This window comes from Trichomycterus rosablanca, chromosome 11, assembly GCF_030014385.1.
Source record: "Trichomycterus rosablanca isolate fTriRos1 chromosome 11, fTriRos1.hap1, whole genome shotgun sequence".
Taxonomy (NCBI): Eukaryota; Metazoa; Chordata; class Actinopteri; order Siluriformes; family Trichomycteridae; genus Trichomycterus; species Trichomycterus rosablanca.
In genome coordinates this window covers 3,130,862-3,152,194 of record NC_085998.1, presented here as the reverse complement: position 1 = coordinate 3,152,194, position 21,333 = coordinate 3,130,862, and the positions used below count along the sequence as shown (strand labels likewise).

Below are 21,333 nucleotides of genomic sequence, written 5' to 3'. Positions count from 1 at the left end.
GCGGCTGTTGTTCTAGCTGAAAAGATACAGTTTGTTTTTTAAATGGTCAGGCGTCCGAAAACTTTCGGCCAGGAACTCATGAGGGATGTTCACATAATTTTGGACATGTGGTGCAGCGGGTTGAACATGATTGGTTGCTATTTTAGGCAGTAATACCTGTTTAATCTGGTGTAAGTAGATTAATGAAGCTGGGCTTCAGAGCTCAGCGCTCGCAGTAAACACACCTACTGACCACACGCTCTCAGGTAAGGTCACTACGCTTTCATCTTCACTTTCAAGCAGTCTTTGTGACATTGATATTTTATAGGAATGTTTGGATCATTTATTTAAGTGTTTTTTTTTCTCTGTAGGTCCTCTCGGACAGTCCTTAACCCTTCGTCAAGATGTGTGACCAGACGTTTTTGGCCATCACCTTTGGTCCATGTGACAACTGCAGCCAGAACAAACCTCTGATGAACATCTACCTGCAGAATGAGCCCATCAACTACTGCTCGCTGTGTGTGGAGATGGTAGGAGAACTTCTACTGTGTCTGTAGATGTATAGATGTACAGAGCATTAAAGCTTTTCCCAGTTTAGTCATAGCCAACTCCACATTGCTCCACATAGCCAACCCATGCTTCCCAGGCAGGTGCTTCCTGCAATGTGCTTTCTTACAGCTGTGGATTCTTTATCATGGTGGAGGAACACGCTATGCACTCTGTATTCCTCCACCACGCACGCTGGCGCCTCCATCAGACTGCAGAAGTTGTGTTGCAGTGGCACAAGAGTGACCCCTGATCCAGCATCCCCTCCCTCTGACAGAACCAGGTTTAGACTCGAACCCAAACGAATCTAGTCGTATCCAATCAGCCAATCATATTTCACGTCTGCTGCTCAGACTTCTCGTCCAAGAAGGGTCGTAAACAAACACACGCCCTCTCCGACACGTGTGCAACACCGACCACTTCTTTTCACCTGCACCAGGCGGGTTCATATGGAGATCCGAGAGTCAACACTGATCTCCGTTATCCTCCGTCTCTGTGCAGCACCATCGATCAGCCAATAGAGGTCATAATTGCAGCAGTTCTCAGACTCGGACTAGTCAATCGATGTCCATGTGGGCGCCTGGCTGGTCGTTAGCACAGTTAGCAGAGCCCTGTGTACGGTACATAGTAGTACTTGTTTTTCTGTTGCACCCTCACTGACGTCCCTTCATCAGTGAGGGACTTTTTCAGCAGATGTTATAAATAGTAAAATATTGTTGCTGTCGACAGAGCGCAGTGATGATCCCTCACACGCTGAGATTACACACAACACCAGCCCAACATCAGCTCCTCTCCAACACATCCACACTAATGGATTCAGATCCCTCCTTTATCTTCACTTATCAGCTCTAACAGGCTCACTGAGGGACAGAGACGAGGATCAGCCGGTGGAGGGGCAGAACAGTTCACACACTGTACACACACACAGCAAAACACATTTCGTTACAGTGAAGAAAACAACCTCAATAAGAACAAATCATGATATCACGATCATTTCTCACACAGGATCAGATAATACAGGGTTTGTGAATGTGGGTGAGAATAAAAGTCACTTCAGGTCAGTTCCAGCTTTAAGATTTTTATCAGATATTCAGACCCTTAGGAATTAATAATCTTTTCATTATTTTACACGAAAACATAAGCTTGTTCAACATCACATTTCAAAATCCTTTCAGTCATTCTGAGTTAAATATTGATTATTATTATTATAGTTATTGTTATCAACATCATCACCATCACCATCAATAATAATAATTTAACCACTCTCAATTGTCTTTATAATAATAATAATAATAATAATTATTATTATTATTATTATTAACTTAATTATTATCCTTATAATGACAATTATTAGTGTGATTATTACAATTATTGTTATTATTATTATTACAATATTTATTATTATTGTCATTATTATAATTATTATTACAATTATTATTATGATTATTACAATTATTATTGTTATTATTATTATTACAATCATTATCATTATTATTATTATCATTATTATCATTATAATATCAATTATTACAATATTTATTATTATTATCATTGTTATTATTATTACAATTATTATTATTATTATCATTATTATTTATTAGATCATTTCCCATTTTTGTTCTTTGTATTGTTCTTGTTATTATTATTTTATTTTTTATTATTGTTATTATTAATTTGATCATTCTGTTCTTTCTTTTTATTATTTTTAATAATAATAATGTGATAATTCTTCCTTTTTTTGTTTTTCTATCATTATTTTATTTAATTATTTTATTTGTTTTGTAATTCATTTATTATCATACTACTTCTACTACTAATAATAATAACAAAAACAGTAATAATAATAATTGTTATTAATATATAATAAAATAATAATAATATATGATGATACTATTATTTAATGATATAATTATATAATAATAATTCAGGCATTTGTTTGTTTCTTTATAAAGATTGATTTGTATATATTTTATTTTATAAAGATGTATTTATATAGTCATGTGGTTGCATTGAGTACCATGATGGACTGAACCACTGTAAGCTGTAACAGGGGGAGAAAATCTTCCAGAGATCTAAATCTAAATACATATAAAATTTAATTCCGTAACCTATTTATTACTCCAAAATGAATTTATTCATCATTACATTTGTTTAGAAAGTTTAAAAACACAAGGATTATATTTCAGAAGTTAAGAGAGATCTGAATCCCCCCTGTGTTTGGGCTGTGAGTGGTCATGACCGCGGTTCTCCTGCTCTGGAGGGATAAACGGTACAGTGTCAGTAATGAGTGATGAGTTAAACCGAGTCTGATCCCTGAGGAACCAGATTCTTCATTATTAGAGATAAACTACAACAAACACAGGTACAGCTTTTATTTACACTTTCAACAAGAAAAGAGACTGAGATTAACCTGGTTCAAGTTAGTTTTGTTCTTTAGAAAGACTGATTATGATAAAAGTCCACGTCTGTAAATATAAAACTGCTTTATTTTGTATAAATGAAGTAAATAAGAGATAGTTTGAGCCCACAGATTAACAAGCTCATGGTTAAGTGTCCATTAACCTTTGGCCATGTAGTGTACCTTCATGTGTAGTTATATCTGTTAATGTCAGATATTTTTTGTCCAAATTGGATATACTTAATTCCCTTGTGCACTCTGGCGACCCCTGCTGTTCGCATAACACGTTAAATAGTTGTGGAAGGTCACGGGCTAGCAGGCATCGCTGGCTGCATCTTACGGACAGTATATTGTCTAAGCAATCGAGGGTTAAGGGTCTTGCTCAAGGGCCCAACAATGGCAACCTGGCAGTGATAGGGCTTGAACCAGCGACCTTTTGATTACTAGTGCAGTACCTTAACCACTAGGTACATACGTAGGTACAGTACATACTAGCTCTTACGCTACTCTTGCTGTATTCCTCCGACACTTTCCAGAACCTGGACCAGACGGTGCTGCAGGAACAGAAGGGTGATCCTCCCTATCTCTGTAACAGGGCTGGACGTGCCTTATTATTAAATATAGAATTATAGAAATTGAACCCATTTGCAGATATTTCATGAGGTAGAACAGCAATGTGGCTAAAATTAATACAAACAAAGTAAAAAACACACAAGACTCAAAAACATCAGCAACAAACAATGGAGAAAGTGGGCAGAACAGGGATAGAGCAGGAATGAGAACTGGACTGCAATATACCAGCCTTCAGAAATAGAACGTACAGGGAACCATTAGAACCTGCAGTCTCGGCTATGAATGAGCGGAACCCCCTGTCCTACTGCACATATAGTGGTTTTACAGGTGGGTCCTCTCCAGAAAAAGGACACAAGATGCCACAAGACTGGGGGCAGTTCCCAGAAACCAAAATTATGCTGACATCCCACATCAGCGGAGGACAAAGCAGCTGGCACGGAAGACAGGGAGAAGCAGTCATGTATAGAGGAGCCTCCACCTGGAGTGTATAAATGCTCATGGGGTGCATGATTGATGGATCACACACTTCTGCGCCTCCGTGCCCCATCTGTCGGCCAAAATAGGCAGTGCAGAGGGGCGTGACTCTGCTAACGTGATGCAGCTTTTGAACAGCAGCAACCATGTAACAATCTGGCATGGTTGGTGGCACCACAAGACTCAAAGTTGGGTTTTGGTGGAGGTGGGCTAGCATATAAGACTACCCCCGCGTCTTATATTTCATAATCATTTAATTAAATGGCATAGCGGATTACAATACGCGGTGGACGATTGTAGTTGTTTATAAGGTTGTTATGGAGTTGACGTCTTTTTCTTTTTCCAACAGATGGCGTGCCATGGTCTGGCGAAGGGTGAGACTTTGGTGTCATTGCAGGCCGAGTCGGAGAGTCTGAAGGCCAAACTGGAGCAGGAGAGAGCAAAACTGCATGATGCAGAACGTGAGTACTGCAGTTCCAAACCCAGTTCCTACTGACACGTGCAGACTGGTTTACTGGCTACAAGTAGAATGAAAATGAATCATGTTGTTCTGGGAGCTGGAATCTGGAGTTATGGGATGTGAACTCACATTTGCATAGAAACCTGCATCTGCACCCCTGGTCCTGATTTGAGGTGCTAAATTAGTTTGCTATTATTTTTTTTTTATGTGGGTTTCCTAGTTTTACCTAAACCATATGACCAGGGGTGTGCAAACTTTTGCACATGAATGTTACAGATATACCTCCATATACAGTGCCTTGCAAAAGTATTCAGCCCCCTTGAACTTTTCAACCTTTTGCCACATTTCAGGCTTTAAACATAAAGATATGAAATTGTAATTTTTTGTGAGGAATCAACAACAAGCGGGACACAATCGTGAAGTGGAACGAAATTTATTGGATATTTTAAACTTTTTTTAGAAATAAAAAACTGAAAAGTGGGGCGTGCAATATTATTCAGCCCCCTTGCGTTAATACTTTGTAGCGCCACCTTTTGCTGCGATTACAGCTGCAAGTCGCTTGGGGTATGTCTCTATCAGTTTTGCACATCGAGATACTGAAATTTTTTTCAGCTCTTTCCACAGATTCTCGATGGGATTCAGGTCTGAACTTTGACTTGGCCATTCTAACACCTGGATACGTTTATTTGTGAACCATTCCATTGTAGATTTTGCTTTATGTTTTGGATCATTGTCTTGTTGGAAGATAAATCACCGTCCCAGTCTCAGGTCTTTTGCAGACTGCAACAGGTTTTCTTCCAGAATGGTCCTGTATTTGGCTCCATCCATCTTCCCATCAATTTTAACCATCTTCCCTGTCCCTGCTGAAGAAAAGCAGGCCCAAACCATGATGCTGCCACCACCATGTTTGACAGTGGGGATGGTGTGTTCAGGGTGATGAGCTGTGTTGCTTTTATGCCAAACAGAACGTTTTGCGTTGTGGCCAAAAAGTTCGATTTTGGTTTCATCTGACCAGAGCACCTTCTTCCACATGCTTGGTGTGTCTCCCAGGTGACTTTTTATAGATATCTTTGAGAAATGGCTTTCTTCTTGCCACTCTTCCATAAAGGCCAGATTTGTGCAGTGTACGACTGATTGTTTTCCTATGGACAGAGTCTCCCACCTCAGCTGTAGATCTCTGCAGTTCATTCAGAGTGATCATGGGCCTCTTGGCTGCATCTCTGATCAGTCTTCTCCTTGTTTGAGCTGAAAGTTTAGAGGGACGGCCGGGTCTTGGTAGATTTGCAGTGGTCTGATACTCCCTTCATTTCAATATGATCGCTTGCACAGTGCTCCTTGAGATGTTTAAAGCTTGGGAAATCTTTTTGTATCCAAATTCGGCTTTAAACTTCTCCACAACAGTATCTCGGACCTGCCTGGTGTGTTTCTTGGTCTTCATGATGCTCTCTGCGCTTTAAACAGAACTCTGAGACTATCACAGAGCAGGTGCATTTATACGGAGACTTGATTACACACAGGTGGATTCTATTTATCACCATCAGTCATTTAGGTCAACATTGGATCATTCAGAGATCCTCACTGAACTTCTGGAGTGAGTTTGCTGCACTGAAAGTAAAGGGGCTGAATAATATTGCACGCCCCACTTTTCAGGTTTTTATTTCTAAAAAAAGTTTAAAATATCCAATAAATTTCGTTCCACTTCACAATTGTGTCGCACTTGTTATTGATTCTTCACAAAAAATTACAATTTCATATCTTTATGTTTAAAGCCTGAAATGTGGCAAAAGGTTGAAAAGTTCAAGGGGGCTGAATACTTTTGCAAGGCACTGTATACAGTGTATCACAAAAGTGAGTACACCCCTCACATTTCTGCAAATATTTCATTACATCTTTTCATGGGACAACACTATAGAAATAAAACTTGGATATAACTTAGAGTAGTCAGTGTACAACTTGTATAGCAGTGTAGATTTACTGTCTTCTGAAAATAACTCAACACACAGCCATTAATGTCTAAATAGCTGCAACATAAGTGAGTACACCCCACAGTGAACATGTCCAAATTGTGCCCAAAGTGTCAATATTTTGTGTGACCACCATTATTATCCAGCACTGCCTTAACCCTCCTGGGTATGGAATTCACCAGAGCTGCACAGGTTGCTACTGGAATCCTCTTCCACTCCTCCATGATGACATCACGGAGCTGGTGGATGTTAGACACCTTGAACTCCTCCACCTTCCACTTGAGGATGCGCCACAGGTGCTCAATTGGGTTTAGTCCATCACCTTTACCTTCAGCTTCCTCAGCAAGGCAGTTGTCATCTTGGAGGTTGTGTTTGGGGTCGTTATCCTGTTGGAAAACTGCCATGAGGCCCAGTTTTCGAAGGGAGGGGATCATGCTCTGTTTCAGAATGTCACAGTACATGTTGGAATTCATGTTTCCCTCAATGAACTGCAGCTCCCCAGTGCCAGCAACACTCATGCAGCCCAAGACCATGATGCTACCACCACCATGCTTGACTGTAGGCAAGATACAGTTGTCTTGGTACTTCTCACCAGGGCGCCGCCACACATGCTGGACACCATCTGAGCCAAACAAGTTTATCTTGGTCTCGTCAGACCACAGGGCATTCCAGTAATCCATGTTCTTGGACTGCTTGTCTCCAGCAAACTGTTTGCTGGCTTTCTTGTGCGTCAGCTTCCTTCTGGGATGACGACCATGCAGACCGAGTTGATGCAGTGTGCGGCGTATGGTCTGAGCACTGACAGGCTGACCTCCCACGTCTTCAACCTCTGCAGCAATGCTGGCAGCACTCGTGTGTCTATTTTTTAAAGCCAACCTCTGGATATGACGCCGAACACGTGGACTCAACTTCTTTGGTCGACCCTGGCGAAGCCTGTTCCGAGTGGAACCTGTCCTGGAAAACCGCTGTATGACCTCAACGCTGTATGAGAGTTCTTTGCCATGAGGTGCCATGTTGAATATCCAGTGGCCAGTATGAGAGAATTGTACCCAAAACACCAAATTTAACAGCCCTGCTCCCCATTTACACCTGGGACCTTGACACATGACACCAGGGAGGGACAACGACACATTTGGGCACAATTTGGACATGTTCACTGTGGGGTGTACTCACTTATGTTGCAGCTATTTAGACATTAATGGCTGTGTGTTGAGTTATTTTCAGAAGACAGTAAATCTACACTGCTATACAAGTTGTACACTGACTACTCTAAGTTATATCCAAGTTTCATGTCTATAGTGTTGTCCCATGAAAAGATATAATGAAATATTTGCAGAAATGTGAGGGGTGTACTCACTTTTGTGATACACTGTATATCCTGTGTTGTCAGTGAGTCAGGCAGCGGAGAAGGTGGAGACGCTGGGATCGTTTACGCTGAAGACCCGGAGAACGTTAAAAGGTCACACGAATAAAGTTCTGTGTATGGACTGGTGCTGTGACAAGAGACGCATCATCAGCTCCTCACAGGTGACGCCTTTATGTTTTTATATTAAATATAAAATAATATAACTGTACAGTACAAAATAAAGTATCCTGCAACTCTCCTTGATTTTCAGGATGGGAAGGTCATTGTGTGGGACGCCTTCACTACTAATAAGGTAAATCAGGTCATAATCATCATTACACATGCAGTGATTCAGGCGAACACACGGATACCTGTAGGTAGACACACCTTTATGTACACCTGTAGATTCACCTGTATGTACTGTATAGCTATACACCTGTGTGTACATCTGTATATACATCTGTAGATACACCTGTAGGTACATCCGTAGCTACACCTGTAATTACACTTGTATGCACAACTATGTATGTACACCTGTATGTCCACCTGTATATATACATATGTAAATACACCTGTAGGTACACCTGTATGCAGAGCTATAAATACATCTGTATGTACACCTGTAAATACACCTATATGTACAATTGTAGATACACCTGTAGAAACATCTGTAGATACACCTGTATGTTCACCTGTATGTACATATGTATGTACATCAGTAGATACACCTGTTAAGTACACCTGTAAGTACACTTGTATGTACACCTGTATGTACACCTGTAGATACATATGTATGTTTACCTGTAGTTACACCTGTATGTTTAGCTATAGATACACCTGTGTGTACATCTGTAGTTACACCTGTATGTTTAGCTATAGATACACCTGTGTGTACATCTGTAGTTACACCTGTATGTTTAGCTATAGATACACCTGTGTGTACATCTGTAGTTACACCTGTATGTTTAGCTATAGATACACCTGTGTGTACATCTGTAGTTACACCTGTATGTTTAGCTATAGATACACCTGTATGTACATCTGTATGTTTAGCTATAGATACACCTGTATGTACATCTGTAGATACACCTGTATGTACATCTGTAGATACACCTGTAGATACACCTGTATGTACATCTGTAGATACACCTGTACACCTGTAGTTACACCTGTCCAGCACAAACACAAATACTGAATTCTAGATTTAAAGGCTGCTGCTGAATAATAAAAATGTGTGTGTGTGTGTGTGTGTGTGTTTTAGGAACATGCTGTTACCATGCCCTGTACGTGGGTGATGGCGTGTGCTTATGCCCCCTCCGGCTGTGTGATAGCATGTGGGTAAGTCCTCTTCATAACCACAACTCATCTAAAAATAATTTAACCATCTTCCAAAACATACCAGTAGGTAGACTGGCTGTTTTAAATTATCCTGAGGTGTGAGCGAGTGTGTGTGTGTGTGTGTGTGGTTTTTGTTTTCCCAGTGGACTTGATAATAAGTGCTCGGTGTACCCTCTGTCTCTGGATAAAAACGAGAACCTGGCACTGAAGAGGAAACCCGTGGCCACGCACACCAACTACCTCTCAGCCTGCAGCTTCACCAACTCTGATATGCAGGTCAGAGTGTGTGTGTGTGTGTGTGTGTGTGCAGGGTGGAGTGGGTTGTGATTAGAATGAGAATAAGAAAGGGGGTCGATTACTTTTCCACACCAGATGAGTGTGTACAGTATAGTCTGTAAACACACCCCTCAAATGTATAATCAGATGGTTGGTTGTAATGCTGATGTCTGAACACATGATGGCAGCAGAGGCTTGGTCCAGCACACTGTGTGTGTGTGTGTGTGTGTGTGTGTGTGTGTGTGTGTGTGTGTACTTAGTTTAATTACATACAGTCAGTTTTTTTTACACTCAGATTTACACTTTAAGCACTGTGCTGGTCCCCTCAATGTGTTTAGCCTAGCTTTTGTGTGTGTGTGTGTACTTGATTTCATTACATACATACAATCTGTTTTCACACTCACACAATGGGGAACAAAAAAACTGTGGGGACCAAAAGCACTGTGGGGACCAAAATGCTGGTCCCCACAATGTTTTTAGCTTAGCACGAGTGAAAGATGTGTTCTTCTCTCAAGATAAATCACCTCTCACAAATGCGAAACTGTGCATGAATATGTGTGTGTAGTTGTTTTTATTACATACAGTCTCACACAGTGGGGACCAAAAGCACTGTGGGGACAAAATGCTGGTCCCCACAATGTTTTAACCTAGCTTTTGTAAAAAAAAAAGTGTGTCCTCCTCTCAAGGTAATTGCCTCTCACTAATGCAAAACTGTGTAAGAATATGTGTGTAGTTCTTTTTATTACATACAGTCTCACACAGTGGGGACCAAAAGCATTGTGGGGACAAAAAATACTGGTCGCCACAATGTTTTAGCATAGTCTTTGTGAAAAGTGTGTTCTCTCAAGATAATCGCCTCCTTTTAATGCAAAACTGTGTATGAATGTGTGTGTGTGTGTGTGTGTGTGTAGTTGTCTTTATTACATACAGTCTCACACAGTGGGGACCAAAAGCACTGTGGGAACAAAAATGCTGGTCCACACAAAGCTGCCAAAAGTGTGTTTCCTCTCAGGATAATCGCCTCTCACTAATGCAAAACTGTGTATGAATATGTGTGTGTGTGTTTTATAACATACTCACACAATGGGGACCAAAAGCACTGTGGGAACCAAAAATGCTGGTCCCCACAATGTTTTTAGCTTAGCACTAATGCAAAACAGTTTATGAATATGTGTGTGAGTGTGTGTACATGTTTTTATAACATAACTAAAAGCATTGTGGAAAAACAAAAGCATTGTGGGAAAAAAAATGCTGGTCCCCACAATGCCACTTGTGAAAAGTGTGTTCTCCTCTCAAGGTAATCGCCTCTCACTAATGCAAAACTGTGTAAGAATATGTGTGTGTAGTTGTTTTTTATTACATACTGTCTCACACAGTGGGGACCAAAATGCTGGTCTCCACAATGTTTTTAGTTTAGCACTTGTGAAAAATGTGTTCTCCTCTGAAGTGTGTGTGTGTGTTTCAGCTCCTGACCTCCAGTGGTGATGGTACATGTGCATTATGGGATGTGGAGAGTGGTCAGTTGCTGCAGAGCTTCCGCGGTCACTCGGCTGATGTGCTCACACTGGATCAGGCTCCCTCCGAAACCGGGAACACCTTTGTGTCTGGGGTCAGTGCACTTTTTATACAGTTTGGATATGCTCAATTCCCCCGTGCTGCATAATACAGTAAAGTTCATGTTCCTATTGCAGCCTTTATGCCTCTGGGCAGGCTTTCTGCAGGATTTTGAAGTGTGTCTGAAGATTTGTGCCTGTTTTTATCGTCCAGTTAGAAGGCCTGTCTCACAGTCAATGTTCCAATTCATTCCCATTTTCCATACACTGTTGTTACAAAGTCCTTTTACACTATATAGCCAAAAGTATGTGGACACCCTGTCCTAATGATTGAATTTAGTTGTTTGTGCTAAATCCATTGCTAACAGGTGTGTAAAAATGATCTAGGGTGTGATCTAAGATGTTATGCCTTTAATAATGTGAACAGTTTAGGGAAGTCCCCATTCTCTCTCAGCATAATTACACCCCTGAAAAGGCTCTATAAAGACCTGGTTCGCCTACACAGAGCCCTGGTGAACGCTCGCCCCGACTCAACACTATGGGGATTAAGCCAGACCACCTCTTTTCTTCCAATATCGGGACTGAATGAGCACAAATTCCCACAGACACACTCCAAAGTCTTCAAAGTAGAAAGGCCTCCCAGAACAGTGGATGATATTAAAGCTGCACTTTTGGGCATATAGTGTAGTAAACTGTTGTTGATGTGTGTGTGTGTGTGTGTGTGTGGGTGCGTGTGTGCTGTAGGGCTGTGATAAGAAGGCAAATGTCTGGGACATGCGGTCAGGACAGAACATCCAATCCTTTGACACCCACGAGTCAGACATCAACTGTGTGAAGTAGGACACACACACACACACACACACACACAGTAACTGTACCAGATCTCAATTCAAATGTTTCCAGTCTCAGTTTATTTGACATTTTGGGTCTGTGGTGCGTTCACACAAAATGCAGACCCTGTATGTGTGTGTGTGTGTGTGTGTGTGTGTGTATGTGTCTCTGCAGGTACTACCCGAGTGGTGATGCGTTTGCTAGTGCTTCTGATGATGCTACGGTGAGTTCTATGTAAACATTTTCCTCCCAATTTAGTCGTATCCAATTCCCTGATCGTATCCCTGAATGAGGAGGGTCGTAACCAACACACGCCCCCTCTTACACGTGTGCGGTACTAACCGCTTCTTCTTACCCGCATGAAGCGGGTTCATACGGAGATACGTATCATGCACTGAGAGTCTCCATTGTCCTCCGTTTCTGTGCAGCGCCATCGATCAGCCAGCAGAGGTCATGACTGCAGCAGTTATGAGGAATCCCTACGTCCCTCCCTCCTTCCCTCAAAAGAGACAATCTCTGTCTGTATAGTTGCCCAGCTGGCCCAGAGGTTCGAACTTGCAGGCTTGGGATGTCAGCACTGGTGTGCTAGCGTGTTTTACCACTGCGCCACCTGAGCTCCCACATAATTAGCGACCCACATTCACCCACTGTGCCCCTATTACTATAGCTTCATGACATCATGGAGTAATCACATGGACAAGAAAAGGGAGGAGCAATGATTTGGGTGGTGCGTCGGTCTAATACACTAGCTCACTACTTCTGACATCCAGGTTCAAATCTCAGCAGTGTGGATGGTCGAAGCCCTGTGACGGATTAATGCCCTGTCCAGGGTGTTCCTGCCCTGCAGCCAGTGTTTCCTGATGGAACTGGAGCTGCAGCAATTAAATTAAATGATAGACATTAAAACCATGTATGTAAAACACTCACTCACTCACTTTCTTAACCGCTTATCCAGTTAGGGTCGCGGGAGGGTACTGGAGGGCATCACAGCGCAGACACACACACATACACACACACACATTCACCTATAGGGCATGTAATTGTCTCCAATTAACCCGACTGCATGTTTTTGGACTGTGGGAGGAAACCGGAGCTCCCGGAGGAAACCCACGCAGACATGGGGAGAACATCCAAACTCCGCACAGAAAGGACCCAGACCGCCCCGTCTGGGGATCAAACTGAGCCACCGTGCCGCCCTGTATGTAAAACAGTAAAAGCAAAAATAAAAACAGTTATTAATATTAATTACGGTCCAGTTTGTTCCAGAGCTGTTGAGTGGGGCTGAGGTCAGGGCTCTGTACAGCAGTCTAGTCTATACCTGTTGGTTAATATCTCCTTTGTGATGGTTGTTCTCAGTGCCGTTTGTTCGATCTGAGGGCCGATCGAGAAGTGGCCGTCTACTCTAAGGAAAGCATCATCTTCGGGGCCTCCAGTGTGGACTTCTCCCTCAGCGGTGAGTCTAGGTGTAGGTTTGCACTATCACGGGACTTCCAGCGTATCATCAGTCAGTTAATGACTGTTTCAGAGGGTTGTAGGGTGGGGTCGGTAGCCAAAAAGCCGGTACAGGTGGGTGTGGGGCAAAAACACCTCTGCTAAACACTGTTTTTGTCTTTTTACTGTCATCTTTAATGTAAACTACATGGCCAAAAGTATTTGGACCTTCCTAATTACTGACTTCAGGTGTTTCAGCCACGCCCAGGTGTATAAGGGCCACTCCAGCGAATCAGTGCCATTTTTATCTTTGTTCTACACTGAATCTAGTAACACACACACTTAACTACTCAGAATGTGTTTTGGTCAAATCTCAGGCACCTTTCTTTAACAGTGGTATCTTGAAACTTGATGTCAGTTGAATGAGTTTCAAGGTATTTTTTACCATAAGGATGTTTGGGAAACCTGTTAATGCGTCCATGGTCCCGTGGAGCTGCAGATATTTTAGGCTCATGTAAAATAATGAGGTTGTTTTTGACACTAAAACACTGAAAATAACACAAATATAATATAAACACACTGAAATACAATTAAAAAAGCTGCAAAAAAAGAAAGCTTTAGTTTTACTTCTTTATTGTTTCCTGACGCTTCTTAATGGTGGAGATGCTTGATCTTGGAATAACATATTCCGTACAGTACCGGCTCATTCACATAAGAAGTGGCAAGACTACTTAACCTGACAATGTAGTAAAACAGCGAGTGAGGAATGTGATTAGTGGAGGAACTTATGAGCAGTAATAATGAAGAGAAGTTTAGTGCTCCTGTCTCCTTCTTTTACTACATTAAACCACATTAAGCTTTATTTTGAACCAGAAGCGTTTTAGACTCTGGGAGAAGCTGATTCTGATTCTCACCATTTCTCAGAAGCTCGAGCTGTAACACAAGTTTAAAAGTGAAACAGGGAGGAGAATCCAGATAAACACAGATAAACGTGGAGTTGTAACCCTGGATCTGACGCTTATTCCACACTAAAGCAGATTTGTCTCATATTCACACTTTGATGAGGTTTTACAGTTCGAGTCGAGCGCTGAACAAAGCGGCAGTCGCACACACGTTGAGTTTAAGGGTACAAATTTCTCCACAACGTCCGCGGGAGTTAACCGCTTATCCAATATGGGTCACGGGGGTGCTGGAGCATATCCCAGCTTTTCAATGGGCACAAGGCACACAGTAACACCCTGGACAGGGCACCAGTCCATCGCAGGGCAGACACACACACACACACACACACACACACATTCAATTAACCTGACCGCATGTTTGTGTACTGTGGGAGGAAACCGGAGCAGAAACCCACACAGACACGGAGAACATGCAAACTCCGCACAGAAAGGACCCGGACCGCCCCGCCTGGGGATCGAACCCAGGACCTTCTTGCTGTGAGGCGACAGTGCTACCCACCAAGCCACAACTAAGAATAAATGGAGGTAACAGGAATGAACGTGGAGACGAATCTTCTCAGTCAGAGTTACAATATTATCAAACATACAGGGGAAAATAGGGAGAACCTACTAATGCTCTTCCTGTGAGCTTCAGTAGATACAGAAAACGTAAATTTCTGTTCAAAATGTGACTCGATTGATGAGAATATTTGCACATTTTTTATAATCAGAAGGATGAATATGTGAGGGTAACAGGATTTACTGACCAAAACATGGATTTTAATCACATTATTCTACTTTTCTAAATAAATATTTAAAACATAGATGTGATCTGGAGTCCAAACGATGCAGGAAAAAAGGATTTCTGACAGACTTTACTCGTTATATTTCATTATAAAGTGTTGTGTTAAAGTAGAGAGTGGGGACATGAACAAATACTATTTATTCAGTGTTATAGGGGGGTTTTATGATCGTTTTTAATTATAGATCCTAAATTTGTGATTAGATCAATGTGCAGGACACTTACTGCTCAATTAAAAATGCATTTTAAAGTAAATTTTCACTTACATTTATGCATACAAGGTATAAAAGCATGAATATGAGGCTATATTTACAAGCCTGGCACACTTATCTCTAGTCAGCAGGTCGACTTTTGCTCCAAATCTGTTCCGTCTTTCCATATCACAAGAAATCGCCTATTTACCAATCATTCCCTGCTCTCTGCTCTTTGTGTCCTGATGTAATCACCTCCTGATTGGTCCTCCCATCACCTGATACACTCGTGTCCTCACGACCTTTGTACTCGGTGTGTAACCGTAGCAGGTCAGTACAGGTTTAGTCCGGTGGGTCCTGCTTTCCTCTATTGTGGGATCACAGCCCGGGGAAAGTCTCCACAAAAACCAGCAGACACGCCCACCAGCTTTCATAGTGTTACAAAGAGAGCCTGAATCTTTTAAACGAATGTTTCAGAAATAGGTTTACCCTTTGATTCAGTTCTCTTAAAAGTGTCTTCAGTACACTAGTATACCTGCCGTCACGCAAATCCTAGCTACAATGCAGATCACAATGCAGGTGTTGATGTGTGACTGTTCATGGGTGACGTTGTACACAAGTGTAAATTCGTGACAAAGCAACAAAGTTCAGGTTGTTTTCATTATTATTAATATTATTATTATTATCATCATACACATTTTATAATTATTAGCATTATTATTTTTATTACTATTTATTGTCTATCACTATTATACTCTCACTCACTCACTCACTCACTCACTCACTGTCTTAACCGCTCATCCAATTAGGGTCGAGAGGGTGCTGGATCCTATCCCAGCTTTTCAATGGGCGCAAGGCACACAGTAACACCCTGGACGGGGCGCCAGTCCATCGCAGGGCACACACACACACACACACACATACAATTATAGGGCAATTCAGTGTCTCCATTTAACCTGACTGCATGTTCTTGGACTGTGGGAGGAAACCGGAGCTCCCGGAGGAAACCCACACAGACACGGGGAGAACACTCCACACAGAAAGGACCTGGACCGCCCCGTCTGGGGATCAAACCCAGGACCGTCTTGCTGTGAGCCACCGTGCTTCCCTGTTATTATTATAGTCACTATTATTATTATTAGGATCATTATTATTATTATTTTATATTATTATTATTGTTATTATTTGTATTATTATTTTTATTGTTATTATTACTTTTATTATTATTCAAATATTATAATTATTATAATAATTATTATAATTATTAGCATAATTTAGTATTACTATTTTATTATTATTGTCATTATTATTACTGTTATTATTAGGATCATTATTACTATTAATATTTTTATAATATTATTTTAATTATTATTACTCTTAATATTATTATTATTAATGTATTTTTTATTATTAATACTAGTAATATTTGTATAATATTATTTCAATTATTATTATTACTATTAATATTATTCTTATTATTTATTATTATCAGTATTATTATTGTTAGGGGACTGTGGTGGTGGCTCAGTGTGTAACTGAGTTGATAAACTGCAGGTGCTGATCATCATTTTGCTTTCATTAGGTGATTTACTGTTACTGTTATGTTATATTTAACATGCGGGGTTCCCCCTGTGCCTCTGTGCCGCGCCTAGTTTTGAGACAAGTGCAGTTTGGAATGATTTGCTTACAGAAGTGTGTAAACGATCCAGATCTACTGTAACATGACTGAGGGATTTGTGTCTCACACCAGGGTAAACCACCTCACTCCACTTCTTTATTTTAATCTGAGCAGTAAACTGGGTGTTTCCTGTAGAAATCACACGAGTGGTCAGGCACACGGGGGAATGTAGTCTCTGCTTTTTTATCGAAACTAAAATGTAAACAAACCTGTTCCTCATCTGATCGGGAAATTCAGCAACTCACGGTGTGTAATAATTACTCAGCTGTTATCGAGGCTTCAGATCTCAGTAAAACGAACCGCAGTAAAAAGAATTAAAATCTTAAATCTTTATCTATTTCTGAGTAGAATTGATGTCTGGCTTTGTCTCAGCGCAATAGAATCAATTTCTTGGTGCGGTGGCGGCCTGCGTTACGTGACAACGGTTTTCTGAAGTACTCCAGAGCCCGTGTGGCTACATCTATTTACATTTTTTACATTTTCAGCATTTAGCAGACGCTTTTATCCAAAGCGACTTACACAATGAGCGGAACACAATGAGCAATTGAGGGTTAAGGGCCTTGCTCAGGGACCCAACAGTGGCAACTTGGTGGTGGCGGGGCTTGAACCGGCAACCTTCTGTTTACTAGTCCAGTACCTTAACCACTGAGCTATCACTGGCCCTATCACACTAGCACAACGGTTTCTCATGTAATGCTGTCTGAGAGCTTCACGGTTTATGTCCATGACCCACATGGACTGAGATTTTCTCTGATTCTCTGAATCTTTTCACAATATTATGTACGGTAGATGGGGAAAGACTAAATTTGTTATTTTTGAATTGATTGAGAATTCTCTGATGAAGTTTGGAACACAGTGGTGATCCTTTGGTGGATCCTTTTATATCTGATCATGATTCCCTCACCTGTTACTAACTCACCTTCTCACTGTGGAACATTTCAGTCCACCGTAACCTGAAGATTTTATTATCATTTTACTTTTATTTTAACTACACCGATCAGCCATAACATTAAAACCACCTCCTTGTTTCTACACTCACTATCCATTTTATCAGCTCCACTTACCATATAGAAGCACTTTGTAGTTCTACAATTACTGACTGTAGTCCATCTGTTTTTCTGCATGCATTGTTACCCCCTTTCATGCTGTTCTTCAATGGTCAGGACCCCCACAGGACCACCACAGAGCAGGTATTATTTGGGTGGTGGATCATTCTCAGCACTGCAGTGACACTGACATGGTGGTGGTGTGTTAGTGTGTGTTGTGCTGGTATGAGTGGATCAGACACAGCAGCGCTGCTGGAGTTTTTAAATACCATGTCCACTTACTGTCCACTCTATTAGACACTCCTACCTAGTTGGTCCACCTTGTAGATGTAAAGTCAGAGACGATCGCTCATCTATTGCTGCTGTTTGAGTCGGTCATCTTCTAGACCTTCATCAGTGGTCACAGGACGCTGCCCACGGGGCGCCGTTGGCTGGATATTTTTGGTTGGTGGACTATTCTCAGTCCAGCAGTGACAGTGAGGTGTTTAAAAACTCCAGCAGCGCTGCTGTGTCTGATCCACTCATACCAGCACAACACACACTAACACACCACCACCATGTCAGTGTCACTGCAGTGCTGAGAATCATCCACCACCTAAATAATACCTGCTCTGTGGTGGTCCTGTGGGGGTCCTGACCATTGAAGAACAGCATGAAAGGGGGGTAACAAAGCATGTAGAGAAACAGATGGACTACAGTCAGTAATTGTAGAACTACAAAGTGCTTCTATATGGTAAGTGGAGCTGATAAACATTAGGTTTTAATGTTATGGCTGATCGGTGTATGTTTATAATCCTTGTTTTTATTCCCAGGTCGTCTGCTGTTCGCCGGCTATAACGACTACAACATCAACGTGTGGGACGTGCTAAAGGGCACCAGGGCGGCGATCCTGTTTGGGCACGAGAACCGGGTCAGTAAGGTGCGGGTGTCGCCCGACGGCACGGCGTTCTGCTCGGCATCGTGGGACAACACGCTGCGAGTGAGAACCTGCTCGTAACAGTAAAACCAGACACGGTCGTGATTTAAACACCTCGCTGTCAGACTGAAACGTCTTCCCACCGCGTGACATTTTAAAACGGTGACGGCGAAACCTCCCACAAAACACCAAAACTTTCCAAAATATTCACAGAGCAATAACGAAGAAAAACATCAAAATATAACCAGCACAAATTCCCCTGATGTGACTGAAAAAATATTTATACACTATATTGCCAAAAGTATTCGCTCGCCTGCCTTCACACACATATGAACTTGAGTGACTCCCATTCTTAATCCATAGGGTTTAATATGATGTCGGCCACTCTTTGCAGCTATAATATATTTCACTATACTGTAACTAAAAATGACCAAAAGTATGTGGACACTTGACCAAATGCTTGTCAGACGTCCTATTTTAAAGCCATGATCATTAATACCAAGGGCCCCCCTACCTTTCCCCTCTTTGCAGCTACAACTGGCTTTCCTCAAGATTTTGGAGTGTGTCTGGTGAAATTTGTGCCCATTCAATAAAAAAGGGCATTTGTAAGGTCTGGCTGACCGTCAACATTCCAATGTATCCCTAATATATTCAATCAGGACTCGAACCAGATCCTTCATTTATGGACCTCACTTAATCACTTTGGATAAAGGCGTCTGCTTAATGCTGAAAAAGTAAATCAATCATATAAAGGAAATGAATGGGCACAAATTCCCACACACAGACACACCTCAAAGTCTTGTGAGAAGCTTCTCAGAAAAGCCTCTGTTGTTCTAGCTGACAAGATCACAAGATGTCACAAATGTTTCCTGTAATGTGAAGGTTTGTTGTGTTTCTGTTACAGATCTGGGCTTGATCTGATTCCCCGCTGAGATCAGGAGCTGATTCGTCAGAAAAAGGGACACGATCTTCATACCAGAGGTTTCGTTTAGACTGAGATCAGGATCTGATGTAATGAAAGGGATCCTGTAGATCTAAAATGAACAGTGCGGTGGGTGATAAAGTACTTTTGAGACGTAATTTAGACCCTGAACTTTGACCCCAGCTTGTACGTAAATATACGAGGGTTCTTCAAAAAGTTTCAGCACTTTTAAAACTTTATTTATTATGAATTTTAAAAACAAACTTCATCACGCCGCTCAGGTGGCGCAGAATTAAGTGCGCCCTATTGGTCCTGCCCTCCACTACAGTCCCATTTTCTTATGTGGCCCCTTGGATCTACACAGTCACCTTCCGATGCATTTTTCCAGCGTCGTACCGACTTTTTAATGCCGTCAGCAAAAAATGTTTTTGGTTGAGCTCTTAGCCACTGATGCGTCACTGCTTTCACATCATCATCACATGAAAATCTTCTTCCCCATAAAGCTTCTCTGAGGTGGAAACCAGATAGAGCTAAATCCGGACTATAAGCTCTCAGTCTCTCAGACACGAGCGATTACTCCTCCTCCCACCCTCACCGCTTCCAACCAAAATATACAAGTGCGGAAACTTTTTGAAGATCCTTCGTAATTCACTGTACTGTACACAAGTATATTTACTCATGATAATAAAGGTCTTGTTTTTCTTCTTCTTTTACTACAACGTGTTCTTTATAAAACAGCTTTTTTAAATGATCATTTTATTAAATAAAGAGGGGGTGACCTGGTGGGTAGCACTGCCTCCTCACAGCAAGAAGATCCAGGGTTCAATTCTCTCTGTTTGCATATATACTATAGACAGACAGACAGATACTTTATTTATCCCAAGGGAAAGTATTGGCCTCCAGTAGTTACACAAGCAAAAGAAGAGAAACTAATACAAGTACAAATAAAGTAAGTGTGGTGTAGTGAATGTACAACGTGCATATATACAATATACAGTATGAAAAAATGTATGTGCATCTGGAACATTAATAATAATAGGAGCAGTAGTGTATCTATTCCTACAAACAATATATACAGATATATACATATAAATAAAGAATTAAAGATATCATTTACAAGATGTCATATATGTATAGACAAAATGACCAGTAATATACATTGTCTAATATACGTTGTTATATATACAGTATATATAGGTATAAATATTAAATGTAAAAAATATAATATCAGATATTGGTATGAATTAGTATAATAGTGCTAATATAAAAATACAAGAATAAAAATATCAAGGAGGAATATATAGACTTGGATATGGCGGTACAAATGTGTGTGTGGGTTTCCTCCGGGTGACGTTCAGCCAGGTATGAGTGTGTGTGTGTGTGTTTGCCCTCCCATGGCTTGGTGACCTTTCCGAGAGGTTTCCTACATTTCGCCCATTAATCAGTCCCACTGCGACCCTGACCAGGATAAAGCGCTGGTAAAACAGACCCTGAATGAATGAAGGGGTGGCGGTGATGTTGACTGGTCGGGTGTCTACAAACACATGATTACGATGTGGCCGAGGCCCAGCAATAGATCGGTGCCTGAGGGAGGAGGGTCAGATAGGTTTCTCCTTGTCACTGCTGAGTAGGGGAGGAACACACAGAGCATAGCGTGATCCTCCGGATA

At 41.4% G+C, this 21,333-nt stretch overlaps 1 protein-coding gene across 1 annotated transcript; it reads left to right on the top strand.

Moving 5' to 3' along the window:
* Positions 1 to 383: 383 nt before the first annotated feature.
* gnb5b (guanine nucleotide binding protein (G protein), beta 5b) lies at positions 384 to 20,351 on the top strand. Its single transcript, XM_063004387.1, has 12 exons — positions 384 to 509; positions 4,320 to 4,431; positions 7,785 to 7,921; positions 8,011 to 8,052; positions 9,001 to 9,077; positions 9,221 to 9,353; positions 10,819 to 10,962; positions 11,651 to 11,742; positions 11,912 to 11,960; positions 13,094 to 13,190; positions 18,639 to 18,805; positions 19,647 to 20,351. The coding sequence occupies exons 1-12, from the start codon at positions 384 to 386 to the stop codon at positions 19,656 to 19,658; spliced, it is 1,188 nt and encodes a 395-aa protein (XP_062860457.1). The 3' UTR covers positions 19,659 to 20,351.
* The last annotated feature ends 982 nt before the right edge of the window (positions 20,352 to 21,333 follow it).

What these genes read in the sequence shown, in the direction of transcription:
- gnb5b (XM_063004387.1), top strand. Translation starts at nt 384, where the DNA reads ATGTGTGACCAGACGTTTTTGGCCATCACCTTTGGTCCATGTGACAAC. An exon ending in GCTCGCTGTGTGTGGAGATG is followed by an intron (nt 510 to 4,319) that starts GTAGGAGAACTT and finishes TTTTTCCAACAG; the next exon opens with ATGGCGTGCCATGGTCTGGC. An exon ending in GTGCTTCTGATGATGCTACG is followed by an intron (nt 11,961 to 13,093) that starts GTGAGTTCTATG and finishes GGTTGTTCTCAG; the next exon opens with TGCCGTTTGTTCGATCTGAG.